The sequence below is a fragment of the Bufo bufo genome, chromosome 3, assembly GCF_905171765.1.
Source record: "Bufo bufo chromosome 3, aBufBuf1.1, whole genome shotgun sequence".
Lineage (NCBI taxonomy): Eukaryota > Metazoa > Chordata > Amphibia > Anura > Bufonidae > Bufo > Bufo bufo.
The window spans coordinates 141,841,989-141,868,698 of NC_053391.1; the positions used below are offsets into that span (position 1 = coordinate 141,841,989).

A 26,710-nucleotide genomic window follows, 5' to 3' on the forward strand; every position below is an offset into this window, starting at 1 on the left:
ATATGGCAGCCACTGACTTCCCAGGGAATCATCCCAGTCCCACAACTATCCCTGCATTTTGTGTCCCTGTGAGAAAAGCTTATTAAAAATGTTTGTCAGTGTCACTTTTCAGAAATATTTTAGGTGCAGACACATTAGAAATCTGAGCCAGTGTTTGTTTGTTTTTTATTTAGAAAAATTCCCGTAAAACCCTGAAAATTGAATGCAGGTTAAACCAATACCCCCCACCCAACCCCTCTTTAGACTCATTGTTTATGACTGTTGTCACAAAAAATATAGAGGGTTATTTACTAACAGAAATACGTCTATATTAGCCTTATTTCTGGTGCTGATTGCGGCGCAATATGCGACTTTTCCCCACTCATGCCAGGTTTAAAAAAGGTAGAATAGTGTGGGCGTGGATGAGCTGGCAGGCCTGTTTCTTTCATCATTTTCTACGCCTGTTTTAGGCGTAGAAAATAGTCCAAATCTACATCAGCAAGGGAGCTGGCATAGATGTAAAAGCGGTGGTGGATCTGCCGAAGTAATGTAGAGAGGTGCTTATTAAGACCAGTTTAAAACGCCAGTCTTAATAAATGACCCCCATATTTTCTGTGCATGGTACATTAAAAAAAGAGGACCATGGTCGGCTCTTTAATCTTTTTTCGGAAATAAGAATATTACACTCCACCCCCATCCCCAGGTCTCCAGTACACGTGTCCAGCCTTTCCACATTTTGTTAAGAACTACAACATGCCTGTAAAGCCTTTAACTGGCTGCAACCCACATCACAACCACTGGGTGGCCCACATATAGCATAAACAACTCCTGATATGTCGAACCAAGAGGAAAGGCAAGGAAGGACACATCTGTATGGCATCACATTTGCTGGACCATTTTGGGCAGAGACTGCAAGATTTGTCAATCATACTTATCTCAGGGGCTTATAAATGGCAGTAAAGTGCTGTAGGAAACACTGGACAAGATTTACAGAAGTATCAGTTCTTACTCAAAATCCTGTGTATAGCAAACTGATAACCCTAAGAAAAGTCATGGAAACATTGAATTAGAAAACAAGTATTGAAATAATCAGGGCTATTCTGGAAATAAAAGCTACCTATCTCTCTCATCCACAACTAACGAGAAAATACTAACAATACCATAAATGCTAAAAAAAAAATCTAGTAACATAAAATTGCTTACTGATATACGTGTCCAGGAATAAGTTTTCATTTCATCATCATACCACTAAAAAAATAAGATGACACTCATTATCATTCAATTTTAATATCAATAAAATATGCAGCAGAAGCTTCAGCCATTATATCGGACCGATAGGTAATGGAGGGTGGATTTAAAAATACAATGGCAGCAATAGTAAATGAGACCTTCTCAAACAGCAGGACTAGCCATTGCCCGAGCATGCCACAATATTCTATGACAGACAAAATGCAGCTTATATTTTAGTCATCTACAGCGCATTCTCTGCAAAGACCCCGTAAAAAGTATCACTCAACAGGGTTCTAAAAATGCATTCTTTCCCCCTGCCCACTATCAGACAGAATATGGTCAGTGAGAAGCACAAGCAAAGACACGCATGCTGATTTCCAGGGTAGACCGTGCTAGTGAGAATTTGGATTGGTTTCTATTATGGCAAAATGAACCCATAAATGGCCAAGCAATGAATAGGAGCACATCTATTGCACAAGAAGCCTTGCTCGATGTAAGCGGCTTGAATGAATCACATCAAAAAGGATACCTATATACACTAAATTAAGAGGGGAATATCCAAGTCAAGATATGTGTTGTACAGATCTTTGCCTGGGAAAGCTGCATGGTTCCATTTTACATTCTACTCTCTGAAGGTTTCCCACATATGAAATTATGAAAGAGCACATGTGATCTTTGATTTACTTGTATTATGAATGTTAGGCAAGTAAGCACTGGACGCTCATGAGTCCTATGCAAAATACTTATAGGAACACTTCAGAATATAACAGGTGGTGGTGCACAAGAGTTTTAGGCTGTGTTCACTTGATGATTTGGTCCCACGTTTTACATATACACATGACGTATGCATTAAACGGATGCCTCCAAAGATGCCACATGGGTTACATTGTAAAAAGAATCCGTTTAATGTATACCTACAGCAGGGATCAGCAACCTTTGTCATTCCAGCTGTTTTGAAACTACAATTCCCAGCATGCACACTTACTTGGCTGTTCTTGAAACTCTCATAGAAGTGAAAGGAGCATTCTAAAATTTGCAGTTTCAGAAGAGCTGGAGTGTCGGAGGTTGCTGATCCCTGACGTACAGAAGAGAAAAGTGCAGTATACTACCATTTTGCATCCATTTTTTGCCAACATATATGGGGACAAAAACCTGTTGTGAACATAGCTTTAAACAGCTCCAAAGAAAAAAGTTATGCGCTGCTCCCTCAGGCTTTCTACTAGGTATAAGGGTATATAATTTTATTTATAGTGTTCCTCCAAGACGAGCGTTCCTCAACTCTCGTCCTCAAGTACACCCGACAGGTCATGATTTGAGGATATCCCACAGAGGGATACTTAGGAGATTCTGATAACATGTCCTGTTGAGGGTACATATCATACTTTAGAAGGAGACCGAAAAACCACATGTTTTATATCGGTGTAAAATGGATTTTCTCACAGCTTTGTAACACTGCAGAATGTTCTCCTAACATTAAAGTCATCATGCTATTTTCATTTAGAAATTTTGGTCCCCACTTATATTTAGGGTACAGTTTCCCTTTAAAGCATTCCAGAGGTTTTTATCCATGGCTAAAATGATGGTGATTGACTTATGATTTACCTGCAGAGCAAGGGGTTTCCATCTCATATTTTTCAGTAAAGCTGGTGCTGAGGTAAGCATGCTCTGAGGTCGCTTTTTCAAAGTTAAGATAACACCACTCGGGTCCTCTCGTAGTGCATTCACCAAATTTTTCAACTGCCACCCCACCTGGTAACCAGCAAAATTATTACAATATAATTGCGGCACAGTATACAGAGTGCATTGATCCCAGTTACTTGATAGATATGAACTCGGATACTGAAGTTCATCCCTAAGTCAACATCCAAAAGTAAACCCATGTTGTTAATAAACAAAAGTATAAGACTTATTACATATTATATTGCATTAAAGGAAATCAGTCACCAGGAAATTCACTGTTAAACCAGGCGCAATAGCTTGTAGGGCTACCTCAGCAGAATGTAATAATACCTTTTACTTACCGATACTTAGGTCTAGAGAAAAATGTACCTTTGATCTATATGCAAATGAGCAGTTAAGTGCAAGGAGGGTGGGCCCAAATCCAATCTATACAACTTTGTTCCGCCTGCTTCTTCTGCCAGCCTGTACCTCTCCTTCCTGATTGACAGAGCCAGGTGATATTACTATTAACCTGGCCCTGTCAATCAAGAAAAGAGGGAGGGGCTAACAGAGGAAGCAGAAGGAGCAAGGGTGCACAAAGTACTCATTTGCATATGGATTAAAAGTATTTTTTATTATCCAAAAAGAAGCAACAAATTCATTACATTCAACTGAACTAATCCTACAAGGTATTGTCCCTAGTTTAACTTTGAATTTGCTGGTGGCAGACTCCCTAGAAGCTACCACCACAATTTGTGCTCTACCACTGTTTGTCAAAAGGAGCAAAAGAAAGATTTCCAATTTGTAAGTTTAATATTTTTAAATTTAATTTAATATTTTAATAAATTAAATACATTAGATCGATGAAAATATGGTGTTTATGTTTCAACACCTTAGCTCCTCTCAAATGCAATGGTGTCGTTTTCCCCAGATTTGGCTAAGATTTAACTTCATTCACATACAACTATCTTGATCTTTCCAATGCTTTACTCTTTTGGATGAGAGAAAATGTTCACAAAAAGAGGCTGACCTAGACATCCAGAATGCATTTTAACTGTGCCCAAATGTGACCACATAAAATGTTAGCAAAAGAGCATATATCATGACAACGGCGTTCTTTGAAAACTACATTTTCTGATATGCTTGTCATTGGGCTCCACAAATAAAATAAAAAAAGGCAATACGACTAACCATTTGCTCTGATTTCCCAAGGGCAAAATCTAAAGAACTTATAAATTGCCACCTAAACACTATTACATTAGATATAACATGTCATATAAACCAATACGACAGTGTTCAAGAGACCAAATAATGCAGGAAATGTTACATTTTTTAAACATACTTTTTAGAATTATTTTTTATAATTTGGTTTACTTCTTTTGCCCAGTTTGCCCACAAAACTGTGATATTAAGATTATTTCTTCAGGAAATCCACTCGGTGACCCTGAGAAAGTATATGGCAGCCAACCAGAATGATCACTTGTTTAAAACACAAAAATTTTAATAATTTGTAAAATTATTCATCTAATTACTTAATGCCTTAAAGAGCAAATCCATCTAAAAGCAATACAATCAGCAAAAAAAGGACCTAAAGTAAAAAATAAAAATAAATCATGATTGTCCATTTCTTAGGTTTAACTTTTTCCTTTCTATTAGTTTTCTGAAACTGATACCTTGAATCACTTTGGAAACCATTACAGCTTCAGTTTGTCACCTATCTTACTTAGTCTACAAAACAGAAAATCTACCAAACAGTGATTCATCATTTTTGCAGTCCTGACTGTCTTTTCCTTTTATTACTGTAGAAAATAGTTATACCTCAGAGAACACTAGACAGAATTTTCAAAAACATGAGGAAAAATATATCAAGGGCTTACATTTAAAGTCCTTTTAAAATCATCTTCACTGTGGTCATGCACAGAACTAGAGATTCTGATTCTAGTGATCAGTAAGGGTCGTGGCACTGGCACCCAAAGCAATCATGCATATAGCATCAATTCTGTGGATAGGTGATAAACTGCATTTTCTGTAAAAAACAAAACAAAACTTTAATCTGGCTATGTATATTAATATTGGTTGAATGCACCAATTTTAATGGAGATTGGACAAAAATTTTATGACTTAGGGGGCAGTCTGGTGACAGACTACATGTTTATGGAGCTTTGGCTGAATGAGTGTTGCGCCAAAAGCAATCTAATTTGTATGTCTCCAAACTCTCTCTAAAATTTCTAAAACTTGCCATTCCAACACAAGTAATAACTAGTTAGGTACCGTTAGTCCTCCAAAATTTTGCAGAAAAAGTAATGATCTGGAAAAGCAGACTTATCTATCCCTAAGTAAGCTTGCAGAAGTCATTTTAAATTAACTTTTGACTATAAGAGAAAACATCGATAAACTCATCTTATCCTATTACCTTGCTTTGTACTTTTGCTCAGTCATCACAAGATTTTGGCCTGAAACAGTTTGCTTAATGAGCAAACCAATAAGTTTCTGTTTAAACCTAGACACACTCATTTTATCAATTCTCAAGTAACTGTCAACTCCATGAAACCTTTAGTAGGATGCTCAATCAAAATGCCAATATTCTGAATTCATTTAAAGCCTACTAAAAAGCTAAAACAAACTGTATATCTTCCTTCAAAATCCTTCAACAGTATTGTCTGTCTCCACTAAAACTCAATGAAGGTTCATCAAATGTAGAGCAAGGGAAAGTGGAGGACTTGACTGCAGAGAAAAATCAGATTCCATTTTCCATTTTTCATAGACCCTTTGAAAAACAAAAGTGGCATTTTGTCTGGTTCTATGGGCAACTCCTCCAAATCAGCTCTACTTTTTACCTCTTCACTGTATTACATTTACTATCCTTAGATCAGGTCATCAAAATCACATCAGAGGTGTCCGAATGATGGACACCACTATATTACCTTTTGCATTGTTTTCTGTCATGGATTGTCCCATGGGACAACCTATTTAAAGGAACAATCTCATCTGGGCAACCCTTTTCCGTTAGCTCTACTAGACCATTTACTGTAGATTTTATGGTCTCTTGAAGATTAAACAGGATCATGTGCTACATGGTCACTCATTCACTGGCAGCAGAAATAAGTGGCTGTACACATGTTTTCCAAGAGATGTCAACTGAAACAATATTTTTTAGTTAATTAAAATTGTATTTGCCCATTCCCTCATACTATCAGTTTTGAGAAGCAATATGACAGCCCTAACGTGGATTGCCTCCCAGCATCCTAGAGGCCTAAATAGCAAACCTCAGAAATTGTGAAATCATATGGAACTGAAAGATACATCACTTCTGTTCTCCCAGTAGGTTACCGCTGAAGTTGGTAATTGACTGCAGAGATTACATGTAATTGTGTTGGAACACCACTGCTGGACCAAGAAACAGAGAACGAAGGGGGGCCAGGCAGCTGAGATCTGTTTCTTATATGTTTACAAAGCTCCATTAGCAATTTAGACCCCTGTAAGCATAGGACCATTTTCATCATTTATAAATACATTTGACATTTCATTTCACTCCCAGTCCTCTTTTCATGAAATGACAAAGCAACAACATTTTTCAGTGGCTTACCATTACAACAGACATGGTAAAAGTCACGTTAAAAGGGGTATTCTCAAGTGGAACATTTATGGCATAACAATAGGATAGGCTATAAATACCTGATAGGTGTGAGTGCCACCACTGGGACACTTCTGTCACCACTGCATGGTCACCCTCCACTGCTATGAGAATTCAAAAAAAGCTAAGCACTTGCTCAGTCCATATTTTTGAAGTCCCAAATCAGTGAATGGAGAGGATGCCAGGCATGCACACTCCGCTCTCCATTCACTTTGGGGCACCATTCTTAAGATAGAAGCAGGTCCATCCAATGACATTTATAGAATATTCTGTCGATATACAATAGATGTCCCAGATAACTCCTTTAAAGTTTGTTGCAACTGTGCATTTAACACATTTAGGCCCAGATTTACTAATCATAGAAATGGCGCAAGCTTAGACAGGCTGTCTAGACCTACACCAGATTTATAATAGTGGCTCAGGCTGAATGATAAATCTGGTGCAGGAATAGATACTTTTCTCTGACTTTGTTTATTGCAAAATGGCATATCTTAGGCCTGCCTCTTTCCCACAAAGCTCAGCCCACTTCAACTAAGCCCCACCCCTTTTCCAAGCATGACAAAAAAGAAAGAAAATGTAGGTGTGCCATATTGTCATGCTGCTCCACTGTTCTAATTAAATTTTTAGTGCAGATTAAGTAAATCTGGGCCTGTGTCAAATTACATTTTTTTACATCTGTATGTAAAACCACTAATTTGTGCCTGCTGTATATAGAAAATAAGGAGAACTTAATACTACTACAAACAGGGCATTCATGTATAATTATAAGAATATGTGATGAGAAATGCATTACAATTTTTGAAAAGTTAGACAATATCAGAATTGGGAAGCACAAAATAACAAATATGAAGCTATAGACTACAGAAATCAAGGATTGCAATACACCGACTTGAGGCTAAAGGTCCTTTGAGCTTGGATTTTTTTTCCTCCTACTTGTAAAGAAGAACATAAGTCTATAAGTAACCCACCCTTAGCTGGACATTGACCCGTATCCAGCAAAGGAAAATGAAATCACAGGGCCGTCCATAAAAGGCTGTGAAAAAATACAAATCCGTTAGTTTAAGCTCACACATTGTGTAGGAGTAAACAGATGTTAGCAGAACAGGAATCCAAAAGACAAGGAATCATCCCTTGGGCTTGGTTCGAATATGTTCTCTCATCACACGGTTCTTACTGAAACAGTAATTAAAAATACTTTTGATTCCTATGTAGATGAATTATACAGAGACCAAGCAGTAAAATGAAATCTCACAGTTAATATATTCCAGTTGCTTTTGAACAGTCTAATATCTTTAGGCATTTATCATACATCAAATTTTAAAAAGGACCAGTCTCTATGGGAATGACAAAGATAGCAGATCTGACACCACTACCTGGCTAGTAAAAAGTATCACCAAATGTACACTTATGAGCCATTCCCTAAGAATTTATGAAAATAGTCATTAAGAAATTCCCTAATATACATGGATATTCTAAAAAAAAATAGGTACTATCATCTGTTAACCTGTTAATTTTAAAGGGGTTTTTAATTAAATGGGACTTACAGCACATTTTCTGGCTACTACAGAGCTGTAGAGTTCTGGAACGCAACATTTCCTTCTGTCAGCTGGTCAGTAGAGGTGCCAGGAGTTGGGCCCCCACTGAATTCATAATGATGACTTAACCTTCGGCTAAGGTCATCAGTATTTAAGTCCTGGAAAACACCTTCAATTTCAAGTACATTTATATAACATTATTGCAATACCAGACACAGTCCATGGACAAGTGGGTCTGGACTCTGCTGCAGGGGAACAACTATGCTGCTACCTCCTGGAGTATTTTCAGTTCAGAGGCTGCTGACCAAGAGACATCAGTGCAGGGCACCGAGGGATCAGACAAAGTTGTAGTCAGGAAACAAGCCGAGGTCAAGGCAGGCAGTGTATGAGCCATTCAGTAAACAGTCCAAAGGTCAAGGTGGGCCGTACCAGATCACAACGAGGCACAGGCAGAAGTCAGGTCAGGCAACAATGGGTTAGAGTTAGATCTAGGAAGAGTTTGATACATGGGCAGGCAAACAGATTGCAGGAAACTAATCAACTAGCACGTTTGCTCAGGCACCTTCCTACAAGGGAAGATGCCATAAATATCTTAAGATGGCAAGCCATTGGCTATGGAAGACTAGGAGATTATGGACATTGGACATTATGGACATTGGCCTTTCAAGAGCCAGAGGAAACACTTGCTCTGGCCCTATATGTGAAGTGAGGTAGAGCAGGCAAGCAGCAGGCCTCTATCTGCGTTCAGTGAACAGAGCAGCACAACCCACCAGGACAAAAAAGGAAGATGACAGCGTGTACAGATGGCTGGGGAATCAAGGTAAGTGATCCGGTGGTTGTACCCACGATGAGAGACGGTGGTGGGCACAGACAGCCAGAATAGTATGCAAGCTTTCAAAGTATGAGATGAAGAAAAATAGGCAGCACTCACGACTGGTTCTTTGCTATTTTTATTTCGTATGAGCAGATTTCATGTGGCTGGGTAGCAGATTGCCAGATTCACATGCAAGCGGCGACGGCCGTTTCGCGCACGAATAATCGCGCTTCCTCGGGCCACTACGTATGCACGTATCTACGCGCTGACCTCTTATACCTGGTGTTTAGTTGTCATGGAAACCCCTAACAAACCAGACGTCACAAATAAGGGTCCATCATAATATACAACAGAAATATGTTGTTACAAAAATACATTCAAATCATTACGGTCATTAAGACCTAACTGACCCAATGCTCCTGTACATATAATCCATTTTGCTTCCCTTTGTAAAATAATGCGAGATGTCTGTCTCCACCCTGGACTAGGATACAAAAAACAAGGTTACTAAAAAGGGGTTATCCTGAGAAATTATTAGATGAGAAGATGGAAGAGGCAGGAAAATTCTCCCAGGATGAGCCATTAAGGGGTAAAAAAGAAAATAATGTGAGAGGACAACAGAAGAGTAAAAGTAGAAAAAAAAAAGTGCGTTTTCGTTCAAATTTAGCCCGATGGCTAATTTGATACGAACAGCAATATTCAAACATTGCGACATTTTGAAAAATGATGTAGGTTTGAAGGGTATAGTAGATGAAAAGCCGTTAATAACATATAGAAGAAGCCCTACAATTAAAAGATAGGATTGTGAGAAGCAGATTCCTAGGGGAAAAAAAGAGCAACTGGCTGCAGGAGAAGTTGCCGAAGGGCAACTACAAATGCGGCAGTTGCTTGTTATGTGAATACAATTCCCAAAAGAAAATTTTTATGATAGGTCCCATAACTAAAAAGATAGCCGATTTCATAAACTGTAGAAGTACATATGTGGTGTAAGTCCTGATGTGCGATTGGGGCCACTTTTATATAGGTAAAACCATCAGGTGTCTATTTGAGAGGATCAGGGAGCATTTTAACTCTATAGGAACCTGAAAGGGCTGTCGCAGACTAATTGAGCATGTGAGAGAAGTACATGGAGGAAATGTAAAAGCGCTCCAGTTTTCTGGAGTGGAGGTCGTCCCGCACCTAGTCCAGGGCGGAGACAGCCATCACATTCTTTTACAAAAGGAAGCAAAATGGATTATATGTACAGGAGCGTTGGGTCAGTTAGGTCTTAATGACTGTAAAGATTTGAATGTATTTTTGTAACAGCATTTCTCTATTTTGTTACTAATGGACCCTTATATTTGTGACGTCTGGTTTGTTAGGGGTTTCCATCACAACTAGACGCCAGGTATAAGAGGTCATCACGTAGATACATGCATACGTAGTGGCCTGAGGAAGCGCGAATATTCCTGAGCGAAACGGCCGTCGCCACATGTGAATCTGGCAATCTGCTACCCAGTCGCATGAAATCTGCTCATACAAAATAAAAGAAGCAAAGAACCAGTGGTGAGTGCTGCCTATTTTTCTTCGTCTCATACTTGGAAGATTTGAATGGCTTGATTTCATGGATTGTGCACCGCTGTGACTGGTTTTGTTGGAGGTGTCGAGAGGCGTTTGTAAAGCAGGTTTCAGTGTTGATACGTACCGGCAGTCCCACCGGCAATTCTCTTGTGTGGATAGTATGTAAGCTTGCTATCAAACACATGCTTCCATGTTGCAGTAGGACATTGGGCAGTGGCCAATTACTTTTTCCTACACCAGTTTACTGTATAATGTCTAGTGCAATGACTGCACATCCCAAAATGCAAGTCACAAGAACAGATTATGTACTAACACTGAGCCATTAAAGGGGTTGTCTCAAGATTTAACTTCTCTCCAATACACATGATAGGGGGTGGTGTCTTCTCCATTGGGCGGAGAGGGTGAGGTACTGGAATGCAGGTTGCACATGTGTGCTGCCACTCTTCATCTTTTTGCGCTGCAGCAGATAAAGTACAGCACTCTAGTTGCCCTATAGAGAAAAACAAAGCATCAGCCTGCATGATTGACCACTGCTCCATTCATACAGAGCCACCCTCTAAGTAATATTGGGAGATTTCAGCTCTAAAGCAAGCAGAATTGAGAATCCAGCTCCGGACTATAATAAGACTGCAACTCCGTTTCAGTACAGGATGCGGTAAATAGTGCAATGAATATAGAACGTTTCTAAGAATAATTTGGCGCTCAGAAGTGGATATACACTTTATTGTACCTTGTCCATACCAAAGCACTACTTTACAATCACAGGTAGATAACAAAGGCTGAGCGTGTAAAAAAAAAAAAAAACACTATAAAATCAATCGGGGTCCATTGTCTAGGAATAGCTAGCGACTCGCATACAACTTTTTAGCATAAAACTCATAAATGAAGCGGAAATCTCACATGTTCCCTCTTGTCTGTCCGCTACAACTCATTCAGCAAAGATTGTAAAAACAATAATGTTCTGCTTGGCTGTCATGGGGGAGATGCGAGGAAACCTGAATGAGTTTAATCTATGTTTTGCTCCTCTATCACTTCAAGGAGCATCTCTTATGGTGAATACAAATTTCTTGTTTCTATCAGTGAGTTCTGCACTGCAGAATTAATGTTGCTAAGAAATGAACAATTGTACAAGTCAGTACAAGAAGGAGCATCTGAATTCCTCATGAGGATCTAAAATAAAACATATTTTTTTCAATCTGTGAAGTAATTAATAAAGCTCGCCTGGTAGATTTAGAGTCGGTGTGAAGCAGCGACAGGCTCGTAAGGGCTCACAGGGGAACAGATATATATGTATATACACATACACACACAGGCACGGACTGGCCCACACGAGAACAGAGGAATCACCCGGGGCCCCTGAGCAAAGTGGGACCCTATTCTCACACCCCATGATAAAGTGGACTGACTGCACTACATATTGTATACAACACCTACATTAATACAATCAAATAAATCCTGCCCAAAGATATACAGTACTCTGCACTAGTCATGCATGATGCGGCTGCGCTGTGGAGTGCGTGCTTAGAATTCCGGTGCGGGTTCCACAGTGCAGCGCATCGCAGGGATCCAACGTGTATTTTTTTATATTTTCTGTATATAGGAGGTACTCAGCCATACTCTGCCTAGTGCAGAGTATATCTTTTGGCAGGATTTATTTGATTGTATTGATGTAGGAATAGTTAGTTGAATTTGGGCACTTCCACCTAGCACAGGAAGTGACCTCATGCGTTCCAGTGGGGAACGCACGCTGCTAAATACGATCCTGGCCATATTCCTGACTCCTTATGTGGTTATCCACCTGATTGTAATTGTACTGACCACCAGGGTATAAATATGTGAGATGTTCACTTGCACACTATACCATAAAGAAGCGAGATGCGAAACGCACGTCGGGGTATATGATCACACTGGTCGGCATTATTTTACTTCTCTATATTGGATTCATTGGACTGCTGTATTACTGTGTTATTTTTTTCAGATTTGTTTGTGTATTTATATGGCAGTATGTTTTGCACTATGCACTTTATCATGCTATATGTGACACAATATACTCGGTGTATAGCTAATAGGAGAAGTAGTCCAGGAGGTTATGATATTTAATAGTCGACAGTGTGTTTTATCTGTCTTGTAAATGTCTGCCACCGTTATGTTTTATCTATTACTTTTAAACTATTCGAATTAATAAAGATTATATATTTGTGTATTTACGTAGCACTGCTTAACGCTTATTGTAGGTGTTGTAATTAGTATTAAATACGGAGTGCAATAAATTTTGGGAGCCCTATTGTGTATTGGGGTGATTATGACTGAACTACATATAGATAGGCAGTATACAGAATCTCAACCAGCCTATGTTCATATTAAAAATGGGTAAATTATTTATTAAAACTACCCAACTAATTATTATAGATGCATCAAGTGGTTGAGATGACTTCTAGGTATAGAGGCAAACTGGCCAGTATACTCTTTACCCAGGGACATTCATTCTTGAGGTCACTGCAGGGAACCCATAATCAATCATCTTGTAGAGTCTCGCTGCTGCCTACCATTGTGTGAGCAGGTAATATATGTAGCTGTAAAGTGGGCCCTCAGAATTAATTTTACTAGTGGGCTCTAGGCACTCTACACACTAAAGATTTTAAACCATGAAATGGTAAACTGCACAACATTATAATACTTTTGGTATGTAGTCACCTGTAAATAAATAAGAATTTATATGAAAGATGTTAATTTCTATCCATCTTTCCAAGCATAGCTCTCATAAGCTTGACTGAATAAATGAAACCAGGCATCTTCAAGTATCCTCTCCTGTGCAATCCAGTCATCAGAGTGCTGGAAAAACTTGCCGACTTGGACAAGAGAATCCATGCAAAAATAGTGAAAATCCTGCATTTCTGTCTATAAAATCTTCCATTTTATGTGGAACATTAAAAACGGTACAACATATATATAGTGATCTGCTTATGACCCACTATGTGTCAGAAGAGCAACAACGGGGCATCGGCGAGGGTTAGTATGGCTTTTTATTTTTGTACACCATTCTGTTCCTTAAAAAAAAATATATATATATATATATATATATACACACACACTGTATATTATCTTTTTTGACAACCCCTTTAATCAGCATAAAACTTTGGACTTCTGATGAAATTAAGATATTCAAAAGCAGAGATGGACTTTAAAGGGAATCGGTCATCCATTTTCAGCTGCTAGGTTCTAACAGCTCCAGCACATGCCAAGGAGTCCTTATATTCATGAGCTCATGGCTCTCCTCGCCCACCTGCCTCTGCTTGACAGTTCTTTTCCATATAAAATCAGCTGCAGATGGGCAGGGAGAGCCAGGAGCTCATGAATATCAGGACTTGTTTGACATGCTTTGGAACGGTTTAGCACAAGATTTTAGCAAAATTAAACAAAGAGACCCATCATTTTGCTAAGTGGATTTGTCACTAGTTTATGTAGTCCTTAGTTAGGAGACCATAAAACTGGTGACAGAGTCCCTTTAAACTTTTGTTGTTCTATATGAATTCATGCAAGGATATATTACTACTGAAGTCATCAGCGAGTCATGTATTAAGTGCTTTATAAATAAAAAGTTCAATTTAGGAGAAATGTAGAAAATGATCTGCATAAAGTCATGAACTTTATTGGAAAGAACTTGAATATATTAAACCATATAGAAAAGATCTTATAGTGGATTGTAGAGAATTTCTCCTGAATCTATAGCAATAGAATGAAAAAGCACACAATGTCTCTTTAACAAACTCTTCCAGCTTCTCATGTCTAGCTGCTGCTGTAATAATGTGTCCTCTTTCTACCAGCAGCCTGATTATGTCAATAATGAGCTCACCAGTTAAAATGTAAAAAGGACTATTGTCGAATTAGAATCAAGTAGAAGCAGCATCCAAATCTGTAATGAGCTAGCACAACAGAGAAGAAGAGATTACGGATAACAATGCTGGGACATTACGAATCACAGAACAATATCTAGACTGTGTTTTTGATCTTTAGCAAAATTTTAATGGGAGAACAACACTGGCAGTCGCTGTGAAAAATATCTAATCATGCACAAAATTTAGCATTTCATGGTTTATGATATCATAACTAAATGAATAAACATTGCTCGATGAAATATCATGAAAGCTTTACATTCACAAAGTAAAAACTATTTCATTTATATTTCTAACCATGGAAGGCATTACCTACCACAAAAATCTTCATTATATTCTTGTAACAGGCAAATGCTGTAGGCTCTAGTTTAAAAACGGATGGTATCCTTCTCCTTCGGCCTGTTTCATCACCAGACAAGAACGTTCAACATGGAGACCTTTCAAAACCATCAACTTGTACGGAGGGGGACATTTATCAAATCGGATATGCCCGTTTTGTGGCGAAAAAATGTCACAATCAATGTAGCACATTTTTTCCTTACCACGCTACTTTCAGAAGAGGAGTGAGGAGTTGGTCAAGTTTTGTCAGTAGATCACTTTTAGGTCACATTTATGAAGTGCGACTTTTTAAAATGTCACAAAAAAGTCGGGGCCAATTGCAACTCCATGCCATGAGTACCTGCAACTCCCAGATGTACTTTCACATAAATAGCCGCAAGAACATTAGACTTGCACCGAATTTAAAAAAGCCATGAACCATATTCATAAATTTGGCGCAATTCAGCATAGCCACTCCACTCTTAAAACTAACTGCAATGTGCTGATAACCCACTGCATGGGGTAATGCCATTGTGAGTATAGGATAGTTGAGGAAGGCTTTGTATAGGAAAGTAGGGAGTTAATTAATCAGCCAGCCCACTAGTTACTTGTAATCAGGTGTTGGCTGGTTCCACCTCTCTAGCTATGAGGCTGCAGTCAGTGTGAGGCTGACAGCCAGAGAATTAGGTCATGTCTGAGGAGAGCTGAGCTGAGAAGCAGCAATAAAGGGGGAGATACCTGCCGTGAGGAAAATGAAAATTGAACTAAAGACACCACACAATGGCCATTGCAATGGAGAGTGCTAGAGACATATAAGCCAGTGAAAGATAACACATACAGTTGCAAGAAAAAGTATGTGAACCCTTTGGAATTATATGGATTTCTGCACAAATCGGTCATAAAATGTGATCTGATCTTCATCTAAGTCACAACAATAGACAATCACAGTCTGCTTAAACTAATAACACGCAAAGAATTAAATGTTACCATGTTTTTATTGAACACACCATGTAAACATTCACAGTGCATGAGGAAAAAGTATGTGAACCCTTGGATTTAATAACTGGTTGAACCTCCTTTGGCAGCAATAACTTCAACCAAACGTTTCCTGTAGTTGCAGATCCGACGTGCACAACGGTCAGGAGTAATTCTTGACCATTCCTCTTTACAGAACTGTTTCAGTTCAGCAATATTCTTGGGATGTCTGGAGTGATTCACTTTCTTGAGGTCATACCACAGCATCTCGATCGGGTTGAGGTCAGGACTCTGACTGGGCCACTCCACAAGGCGTATTTTCTTCTGTTTAAGCCATTCTGTTGTTGATTTACTTATATGCTTTGGGTCGTTGTCCTGTTTCAACACCCATCTTCTGTTGAGCTTCAGCTGATGGACAGATGGCCTTAAGTTCTCCTGAAAAATGTCTTGATAAACTTGGGAATTCATTTTTCCTTCGATGATAGCAATCCGTCCAGGCCTTGACGCAGCAAAGCAGCCCCAAACCATGATGCCCCCGCCATCATACTTCACAGTTGTAATGAGGTTTTGATGTTGGTGTGCTGTGCCTCTTTTTCTCCAAACATAGTGTTGTGTGTTTCTTCCAAACAACTCAACTTTGGTTTTATCTGTCCACAGAATATTTTGCCAGTACTGCTGTGGAACATCCAGGTGCTCTTGTGCAAACTGTAAACATGCAGCAATGGTTTTTTTTGGACAGCAGTGGCTTCCTCTGTGGTATCCCCCCATGAAATCCATTCTTTTTAATGTTTTACGTATCGTAGATTCGCTAACAGGGATGTTAGCATATGCCAGAGACTTTTTTAAGTCTTTAGCTGACACTCTAGGATTCTTGTTTACCTCATTGAGCAGTCTGCACTGTGCTCTGTGCAGTCACCTTTACAGGACGGCCACTCCTAGGGAGAGTAGCAGCAGTGCTGAACTTTCTCCATTTATAGACAATTTGTCTTACCATGGACGGATGAACCGCAAGGCTTTTGGAGATACTTTTATAACCCTTTCCAGCTTTATGCAAGTCAACAATTATTAATCGTAGGTCTTCTAAGAGCTCTTTTGTGCGAGGCATCATTCACATCAGGCAATGCTTCTTGTGAAAAGCAAACCCAGAACTGGTGTGTGTTTTTTATAGGGCAGGGCAGCTGTAACCAACACCTCCAATCTCATCTCATTGATTGGACTCCAGTTGGCTGAAACCTCAATCCAATTAGCTCTTGGAGATGTCATTAGTCTAGGGGTTCACATACTTTTTCCACCTGCACTGTGAATGTTTACACAGGTGCGTTCAATAAAAACATGGTAACATTTAATTCTTTGTGTGTTATTAGTTTAAGCAGACTGTGATTGTCTATTGTTGTGACTTAGATGAAGATCAGATCACATTTTATGACCAATTTGTGCAGAAATCCATATTATTCCTAAGGGTTCACATGCTTTTTCTTGCAACTGTATGTCTGTGTTGACTGCATAGTGTTGGAGAAGATAGACCACAAGCCCCCTGTAACTTGAATGAGACAGTTTGGCCACCTATTATAAAAAACTTCCCACACAGTGGGAACTGCAGTAATACTGATTGAGCAAGAAGAAGTAGGGCTTGGAATTGTACTGCCACATTTATGGGCAGAGATAAATAATTGAGAGAGACAAGTTGCACCCCTTGGCTGATTTTGAGAAAATTGTTATAGATAGATTGTTATATATAGAAGGTTATATATAGAGATGAGCAAAATTTTGATAAATTCAATTCAGCCACTTCACCAAAGGTAGTCAAGAAATTCAATTATTTACCAATTATTTTGTCACGAATCGCTATAAACGAGTCGTACTCCGGCCACTCTGCCTTAGGGTACAGCCACACAGAGCGCACTGTATAGTCGGCCCTGAGTGTTAATGGCCTGGTGGCACCTTTAAACAGGGACTGATTCTGGTATGGGGTTTGGCTGGTTAGGTTTGGGGGACAATATGCAGAATATTAATCAGCTCTGGCATACCCACTTCTCCAACCCCAACGCTCTCCTGCTTTTCAAGTGGAAACCCTTCTTCTGCCATCTGCTTCTGCTCATTTTCCACATCATCGAATTTCTCATCAGGAATATCCAGCACCTCCTCTCTCTGCATCTTGCTGACTTTTCTAGGACATGGAGATTTTGAAGGATGAATTGGAAGCAGTAAAGCCAGCAAAAGACGAGGATGGTCACCGCACTCTCCCTCTCTTCAATTAATCATTTTCAGCAACACTATCCCTAGCTCTCTCCCTATGCTTAGCTCACAGGACAATGGCAGAGACTGTGCGGGACGAGATTTTTATAGAGCTATGACATCATAGGGGATGGCTATCTGCTGATTGGCTGGCTGCACTGCATTATGGGTGATTTATGATTTTGCATTCCCAGGCACCTTACTTTCACTTTGTAACATGTGCAGCCGCCATTTTTGAAAAACTGATTTGTTACCACGAAGTGCAAGGAAATTCGGATTAGTTGCAAATCTAAGTTTTCCTAAACCTCAAACTGAATTCTGCTTTGAATGCTTCGCTCAACACTAGTTATATAGGAGGAGACTCAGAGAGCACTTTACTTGGCCTACTGCATCCTATACACAACCTTGGAAAAGCTGCATATGCAAGACATGTGATAAGAACAGGTGCATGCTTTGTAAAACTGCATATATTTATGAGCTACAGAAGTCTGTAGTAAAGATTATTCATGTGTTCTAAAAGCAGCCTCATCCTTTGTTCAGCACTACCATGCTTGTCCCTGAGACCCTGCCTTGCACTCCACAACTCCTTAACACCAAGGGCACTCGTGAACTTCCACCGATCAGGAGAACCTTATATCACCAGGGGGTGCCCCAAAGGGAAGAAAGGGTGTACCCTCCCATAACTACATGCCATGAGGAGGGTCAGAATGAGAACTGCCACCATGAGTACAACTACTCCCATCCTCTGTGGCTCGCTGCATAACTTCAAATGTACTTACAATTATAAATTCCACCAAAAACATTTAATAAGTAACCCAACCAACATATCTGGACATCTTCGAGATAGAGTCATCTACTTCCAGTAGGAACTGGTGTGATTGGTATATGAAAAAAACAAATCCCTGCTGGTAAAAAGATTTATATATTTTTGCATGGTCATAAGACAGGAAGGCCTCATGCTCATGGCCATATTATGTTCAGTATCAAGCTATAATAGGGCTAGCAGTAAAAGTGCCTCTACTGTACCTCTTTATGCCTCCAATTTAATATGGAGGCAGCAGACAGTCTTTTTTTGGATTCCTTAAAAAACTTACATGTTCTATCAGAGGAGTAGAATATATGTGTACATACAGAGACCCGACAAGACCTCTGTAGCGCATTGCTAAGGGGTCTACAGCCCTCGTTAACTGCCGTAGAGTCTTTGTTAAAGTATACATGACCCTAGGAGTCAAACATATCAGACAGTGGCAATTCATGTGTCACGATCAATGTGTTGTTGAGTATTGTCATGCAAAAAGTAGCACATTACTGGATATTAATTCCCATCTATTGGAATACATTTCAATTTTGTATAAGGCCATGAAATAGTATTCCTATATAGTGGCATAAGGAAGATTAAATCTCTGTTCCAATTGTCTCATAGAGACATTAGAAGATTTATCAAATCTGGTGCAAGAGCAATGTGGATCAGTTGCACATATATTGTGGCAACCAAAATCAAGCACTCATTTCTCAGAGACCTCTAGAGAATAAAAGTTGATGCCTGATAGGTTGCTATGGACAGCTTTTCCACTTTTCTCTTGTGCTCATTTTAATAAATCTTCCACCGCTGATCTGAATATGAAATGGCTTGAATTTCTTGAAATTGATCATTTGATGTAGATAGATGCTCCCTTTTTTACTTTTCTGTTACACTTACTTGGACATCACAGCACCATTTCCACATGTCATGACAGCAAAACCATATACAACTACACGGGTGAAATATCAAACTATGATAGGTTGCAGTGAAACCCACATTGAGATGAACAAAGTAAGTGGAAATGGCCTTTTAGCAGAGTGAGCCTCTAAAATAAGATTATTTACAGACATAGAAATAAAGAAAATGAAACCTACTCGATCAGAAATGGTCTTCTGGAGAGGTTCACAATATATCCAGCTACAAGCAACACATTTATAGGCTTAATGTGGTTGTCTGACATTATGAAAGGTATGAGCAAAAGCAGGCAATATGATAAATAACTACACCCACCTGTTCAATCCCATGACTTTCCCTGCTGGTCTCTGCTTGGCTGCAACAATGATGTACCTATCTATCCACGTGACTACTGCTGTTAATCACTGGCCATAGCAGTGTATGTATAAAACCACTGAGGCCAGTGATTGTAATTTAAATTAAATTGCCTGCTTTTGGCCACAGTTTTTGTGATCTTTGAACCTTTTTATAAAACTTTCCCATGAAGGAATAAGAATCACTTGACACAAAAGTATATGTATACATTACATAGCAAGAGCATCAAGTATGACATTAGGTTTTACTAAACAAACCCTTCAAAGAAATTCATAGAAAAGTCTGATAATTATTTTCTTTTTGTTTAAGCTACAGCAAATTAAACTGAATAATGGGCAGGGGCGTAACTACCATAGCGGCAGACCATGCAAATGCTAGAGGGCCCAGTCTTAGTTGGGATCATCTCCTCTTCTAGTGGATGTGGAAACTTGGTCAGGACTCTACCCTCTAAACTTTAGAGTCTAAGGCTCCATTCACACGTCCGCAACGTGTTTTGTGGATACACGGAGCCGCAAAACACGGAAAGCGGCAATGTACGTTCTGCATTTTGCGGACCGCACATTGCCGGCACTAATAGAATATGCCTGTTCTTGTCCGCGATTGCGGACAAGAATAGGACAAGTTCTATTTTTTTGCGGAATGGAAGTGCGGACCCGTAAGTGCGGATCCGCAATTCCGTGTCCGGGCAGCACATCATGCTGCCCCGTAGGAATGAATGGGTCCGCAATTCCGTTCTGCAAAATGCAGAACGAAATTGCGGACGTGTGAATGGAGCCTAAAGGAACAACTTTTAGCAAATGAAGCAATGGAAAAGGGTCATTGAAAAGGGTTTAGGCAGAAACCCTTCTGTCCGGTGTGGGGGGCCTGGTTTGATCCTTGCTATGGGGGCCTTACTTCTCTATGTACGCCACTGATAACGGGTAAAAAAAAAGTCTGGACTTCTTGGATTAATTCTATAACGCCTCGCTCCCTTGATAATTCTCCACTTTAGGAATGGCTTGTTCTTCTTCCCTTTCTGTTAGACTAGTTACAATCAACTTCAATGTGAGAAACACACTGCGCGAGGCAGAGATATTTCCTGTTCTGACCTCTGCTCCTCTGGCAGGATTGCAGACGATTATAATGATTTATAATGCTGTGTGACCCTGCTAGACCTGGACACTACTGAATTGTGCCGACATAATTCTGTCAGTGTAATTCAATAGATACAGGTCTAGAAAGGACACACAGTATTCTAAATCATTATAATGCGGTACGATCCTGTCAGAGGAGCAGGAGTCAGAACAGGAAATCATGCTGCCACACGCAGGATGTTTCTCACATTGAACTTGCTCATCTGTAACTAGCCTTAATGTGATTTCAGATTTTTGCAGATAGATAATCTGTACATATTGGTTTATTATATTTCCACTGTGACATTTTCTCTACTTTCACAATGCGAGAGAAGAGAGTAACAAAGTTGCGGCACTCACCAGGATACAAACGATGTCTTTATTGACGCTTCCTTAGAAGTTGTTACATAGGGGATCCAGGGGCGGACACACTGTTGCAGGCGGCGACGGCTGTTTCGCGCGTAGGATCGCGCTTCTTCAGGCTGCGACGGCCGTTTCGCACGTAGGATCGCGCTTCCTCAGGCCGCTCAATACGTCATGACGCAGGTAAGTAATTTATAGAGGCGGACAGGGGACGGCCGGCGCCGTCGGCCACAGCTGTTCGCCCTCAAGATATAATGACATATATTAAAAATCTGGATACAGCAGTGACAAAAGCATGAAAAAACTAACAATAAAAGCACAAAGAATACGATTCATATGCCAATGTCCACAAATGTGGGACGAATATATAAGGTCGTAGATAAGTACTGAGAGTATGGTGCAGGAGAACCAGTACACATGATGACCATGTAAACACAGGGAGAGCGTATGGCGACAACATAATTCAGAACAAGCATATGGCACAAGGCTACACAAAAAAAGAAGAAGAAGAAAGAGAGGCGACTCGTGTTGAACAGGGAGTGAATAAAAGATAAAAGATAAAGGGCAGAAAACAGAGTGAGGGATAGCAAAAGATCATAATAATGATATTACTGAGGGGACAAGAACAAGTGGGCGTGTATGTAGGCAAACCGAGCGCATACAAATCACAGAAAGACAGACATGTCATTCCTGTCATTCATGCCAGCTGGGCCCATAGCACCAGTTTGCATTATCCACCTTGCCTCCCTCTGCAGGAGTAGGCGGTGCCGATCCCCCCCGTGAGGGATGGGACGGACATGCTCCACCCCCGCAAAGGAGAGGCAACACGGATAAGCGACATGAGCGGTACGAATGTCTTCGATAAGGCGTGGACTGCCTCTACCTGACCTAATAGAGCCCACGTGTTCGCGAATGCGCTCAAAAAGAGGACGTATAGTCTTACCTACATAAAAACGCCCACAGGGACAGAAGACCACATACACGACGTAGGATGTGCGGCAGTTGATGAATTCTTGTATTGTGTGTTACCCCTCCAAAAAATAGATGCTTGTTACATGTATTGAGTGCGCAAAACGAATGACCGCATTTGAAGTTGCCCTTGGGCTTACCTAACCAGGTCTCAGCCTTAGGTGTAGAAGAAACACTCCTAACGAGTTTATTTTTGAGTGTAGGGCATCTCCTAAATGCGATCAATGGTTTCTCGTCCGTCACACTGCTGAGGGAGGGATCCCCTCTCAAGAGGTCCCAATTTTGATTAATCACCTGCTTTACTGTGTCTGCAGCAGCACTGTATTGGAATGAAAACGCAAAACGTGATTGTGCAGAATCAGTGTCTCTCTCCCTTAAAAGGGAGGAACGATCCAATTTAGCGGCCCTGCGCATGGCCGCAGAAACACCATTCGACGGATAACCCCTATCCAGAAGCCTCACACGGAGCTCCCTAGCTTGCCTAAAAAAATCTTCATCTGTATCATTAATCCTGCGTAATCAGACAAATTGTCCATAAGGGACAGCACGTTTGACTGAGGGTGGATGAAAACTGGTCTTTTGGAGGGGTAGCACACACAATACAATAATTCATCAACTGCCGCACATCCTACGTCGTGTACATGGTCTTCTGTCCCTGTGGGCGTTTTTATGTAGGTAAGACTATACGTCCTCTTTTTGAGCGCATTCGCGAACACGTGGGCTCTATTAGGTCAGGTAGAGGCAGTCCACGCCTTATCGACCACATTCGTACCGCCCATGACGCTTATCCGCGTTGCCTCTCCTTTGCGGGGGTGGAGCATGTCCGTCCCATCCCTCGCGGGGGGGATCGGCACCGCCTACTCCTGCAGAGGGAGGGAAGGTGGATAATGCAAACTGGTGCTATGGGCCCAGCTGGCATGAATGACAGGAATGACATGTCTGTCTTTCTGTGATTTGTATGCGCTCGGTTTGCCTACATACACGCCCACTTGTTCTTGTCCCCTCAGTAATATCATTATTATGATCTTTTGCTATCCCTCACTCTGTTTTCTGCCCTTTATCCTTTATCTTTTATTCACTCCCTGTTCAACACGAGTCGCCTCTCTTTCTTCTTCTTCTTTTTTTGTGTAGACTTGTGCCATATGCTTGTTCTGAATTATGTTGTCGCAATACGCTCTCCCTGTGTTTACATGGTCATCATGTGTACTGGTTCTCCTGCACCATACTCTCAGTACTTATCTACGACCTTATATATTCGTCCCACATTTGTGGACATTGGCATATGAATCGTATTCTTTGTGCTTTTATTGTTAGTTTTTTCATGCTTTTGTCACTGCTGTATCCAGATTTTTAATATATGTCATTATATCTTGAGGGTGAACAGCTGTGGCCGACGGCGCCGGCCGTCCCCTGTCCGCCTCTATAAATTACTTACCTGCGTCATGACGTATTGAGCGGCCTGAGGAAGAGCGATCCTACGCGCAAAACGTCCGTCGCGGCCTGAGGAAGCGCGATCCTACGCGCGAAACGGCCGTCGCCGCCTGCAACAGTGTGTCCGCCCCTGGATCCCCTATGTAACAACTTCTAAGGAAGTGTCAATAAAGACATCGTTTGTATCCTGGTGAGTGCCGCAACTTTGTTACTCTCTTCTCTCGCATTGTGAACTTTACCTGACGCTTTTCATTGCTGAGCACCACCTATCGGATCTTTCTACACCAAATGCAAGCCGGCGTTATTCAGCAGTTATAGCAGTGGGGGCAGTGCCGCCTGGCTTTCTCCTTCTCCCCGTTCCATTTTCTCTACTTTGGTCATTCTTATCTTCAAAAAAACTGAATGAATATTAATAACATCATGAATAGGGATGAGTGAATCGACTTCAGATGAAACATCCGAAGTCGATTCGCATAAAACTTTGTTTCAATACTGTACCACAGTTTACAGTATAAATCAATTTCTGAAGTTATTATGCAAAGTCTCGTGAGACTTTGCAAAGTAATAACTTTGGCTCATCTGGGCCAATACATTCTAATACTGTACAGAGCGCTCGCTCCGTACAGTATTGAATCAGTTTTATGCGAATCGACTTCGGATGTTTCATTCGAAGTCGATTCGTTCTTCCCGAATCATGAATTTAACAAAAAATGTGTTTTCATCCCAGATTTCCCTTCTTACACTAAAGGACATTCATATTGAAACCTTTCTGAATGGTGATCTAGTCATATTGCTGTCTGGTGTCTAAATTAAATTTTTTCACTTCTAGGCACATTGGCTCATATCTTATGATTTTTTTTTTTGGCCTTACATTGGTACAATAGATACTTTGTATTTTTAAACTATGCCTGTTTGTTAGATTTGACACCTAAAACTTGTCTAGAAAAGCTTCTCCGTGTTTTTTTTTACACCACTTATTATTGGCATTTGCAACTTTTTGCACCATTTAAAAAAAAAAATAATCCACAGTGTTTTACCGTATGTTGAGTGAAACTAATCTCCACAGTTAACACCAAGTTCACACATCAGTTATTTCATCAGATATTTCTATCACTTATTGTGAGTCAAAAGAAGATGTGGGTCAAAAACACAGAAGACGTGCAGATCTTTCCATTATACCCGATTTCTGAGTAGGCATCACTACTGGTTTTAGCTCACAATAACTGATAGAAATAATTGACCAAATAACTGAAGTGTGAACTCAGCCTAACCATGTTTCAAAACTGGTGTACAGGGTGTGATAAATTCCCCTCAAAGTCATTTCTTTTGCATCTGATGCAGCGTCTCAAGAGGAGCCTGAGTAACATGGCGTGCAATGTAAAACACAGAAAGCACAAATAAACTAAAGAGCAGAGAGGTTCCTAAAGAAAAACAATATATGGCTATAAGCTACAACCCCCCACATGCATGGTATACCTGTATCTTCATGATCCATTACACATAAAGAAGATACAGGTATCCCATGCATGTAGGGGTTGTTACACTGCTAGATGGTTCCTACTCATTTGACTTCATGAAATTTTTGATTTTGCTTTATTGCCTATTTGTAATTTTTGGTGATTACTATAATTACAATTTTAATTCATTAAGAAATGAAAGTGACATTTTAGACTTACAGTATATTGTTCTCTATCTAGCAACCTCTGTTCTTATTGTGTTTTAGAAGTAAAACACAGACCGGTAATATGGCCATGCATATGAAGCATCATACTAAGCTGCTCAAAAATGTCCAAATGGATGATACAAAATTTACCGGTATAACACTATTGCATTAGGTATTCTTCGAGATCTATTTTCAGTTCTTTCTAATGAAATTATAATTAGCGCTTTAAGATTATAAAATATATGTTTGCATGTTTTCCCCGTGTTTGTGTGGGTTTCCTCAAGGTACTCCTGCTTCCTCCCACTCTTCAAAAGACATACTAATAAAGAACTTCGATTATGAGCCCCATTGGAAACAGCTTGATGATAATGTCTGTTAAAAGGGTCGTAGTATAGTAGCACTGTATAAATACATATAAAATAAATAAAAATAGATACAGATGTAGCAGGGTTAGCACTCCACCTCTTAACTTTAATTTTTTAACTCATCGCGTTATCTTGAGACAAAAGCCATTGAAAAGCAATTGAAGGTGTTTGCTTAGATTAGATAACACAACTCAGAATTCTCAGAAAACAGGAGTGTTAACTCTACTCCATCTGTATGTAACCACCAGCTTCCCCCAAAATAAATACTGAATGTGCATAGAAATGGGTACCCCATCCTAAATAACCCAAGATTCATTTATGTACAGTATTTTAATTCTCACAAACAATATTTTGTGACATTATGTTGGAAACTGTTATATTATTAGGGCCAGATTTAAAAAAATATATATAAAAAAAAAAAAAAAAAGGAAGAAGAGCTGAAGGCTTAAATTAAGGAAAATTAAAAAGGGAACAACATTTTTCCACAAGTACTGTAATAAAATATTAGACAGTAATCTCACAGTCCTTCGGGAGAACATGTGTTTAGGTTGAATGTAATAATGCAGGTTCTGTGCTGTTGCTACAAGTCAAAGGGAGTCCAAAGACATAAATTATTCTAAAATAAAATGAGAACATTTGTAAAAAAAAAACTAAGCACTGGATCTAGGAAAACATTAACTCCCCAACAATCACATTCAAATCGGAAAAATTATCATGAAAATGCCACTTTTTGATTGTAGAGTTATAGGTGGTGCCTTGGTGTCTTAAAGAGTCACTGTACTTTCAAACAACTTTACATAAATTAATAGTACAAGCGACCAAAAGAAACTTCTTCTGTTATCAGCTGTCTACCTTCCGCGCATGTCAATAGCTTTTCACTTGCTTTGAATTCCATCTCAATATG

General features: G+C 39.8%; 1 protein-coding gene across 3 annotated transcripts in view; it reads right to left on the reverse strand.

Moving 5' to 3' along the window:
- The window catches only part of CNKSR2 (connector enhancer of kinase suppressor of Ras 2), a 422,681-nt gene that overhangs the window by 243,438 nt on the left and 152,533 nt on the right, over window positions 1-26,710 (reverse strand). The window contains exons 10-11 of one of the 3 annotated variants that reach the window (XM_040423662.1): window positions 2,812-2,958; window positions 1,183-1,227 (exon numbers count right to left, since the gene is read on the reverse strand). The exons of 1 other annotated variant lie outside the window; for it this stretch is intronic. In XM_040423662.1, the coding sequence (XP_040279596.1) occupies window positions 1,183-1,227; window positions 2,812-2,958 (192 nt within the window). The remainder of the gene's footprint in view (window positions 1-1,182; window positions 1,228-2,811; window positions 2,959-26,710) is intronic. One more of the 3 variants, XM_040423663.1, reaches the window with a different exon arrangement.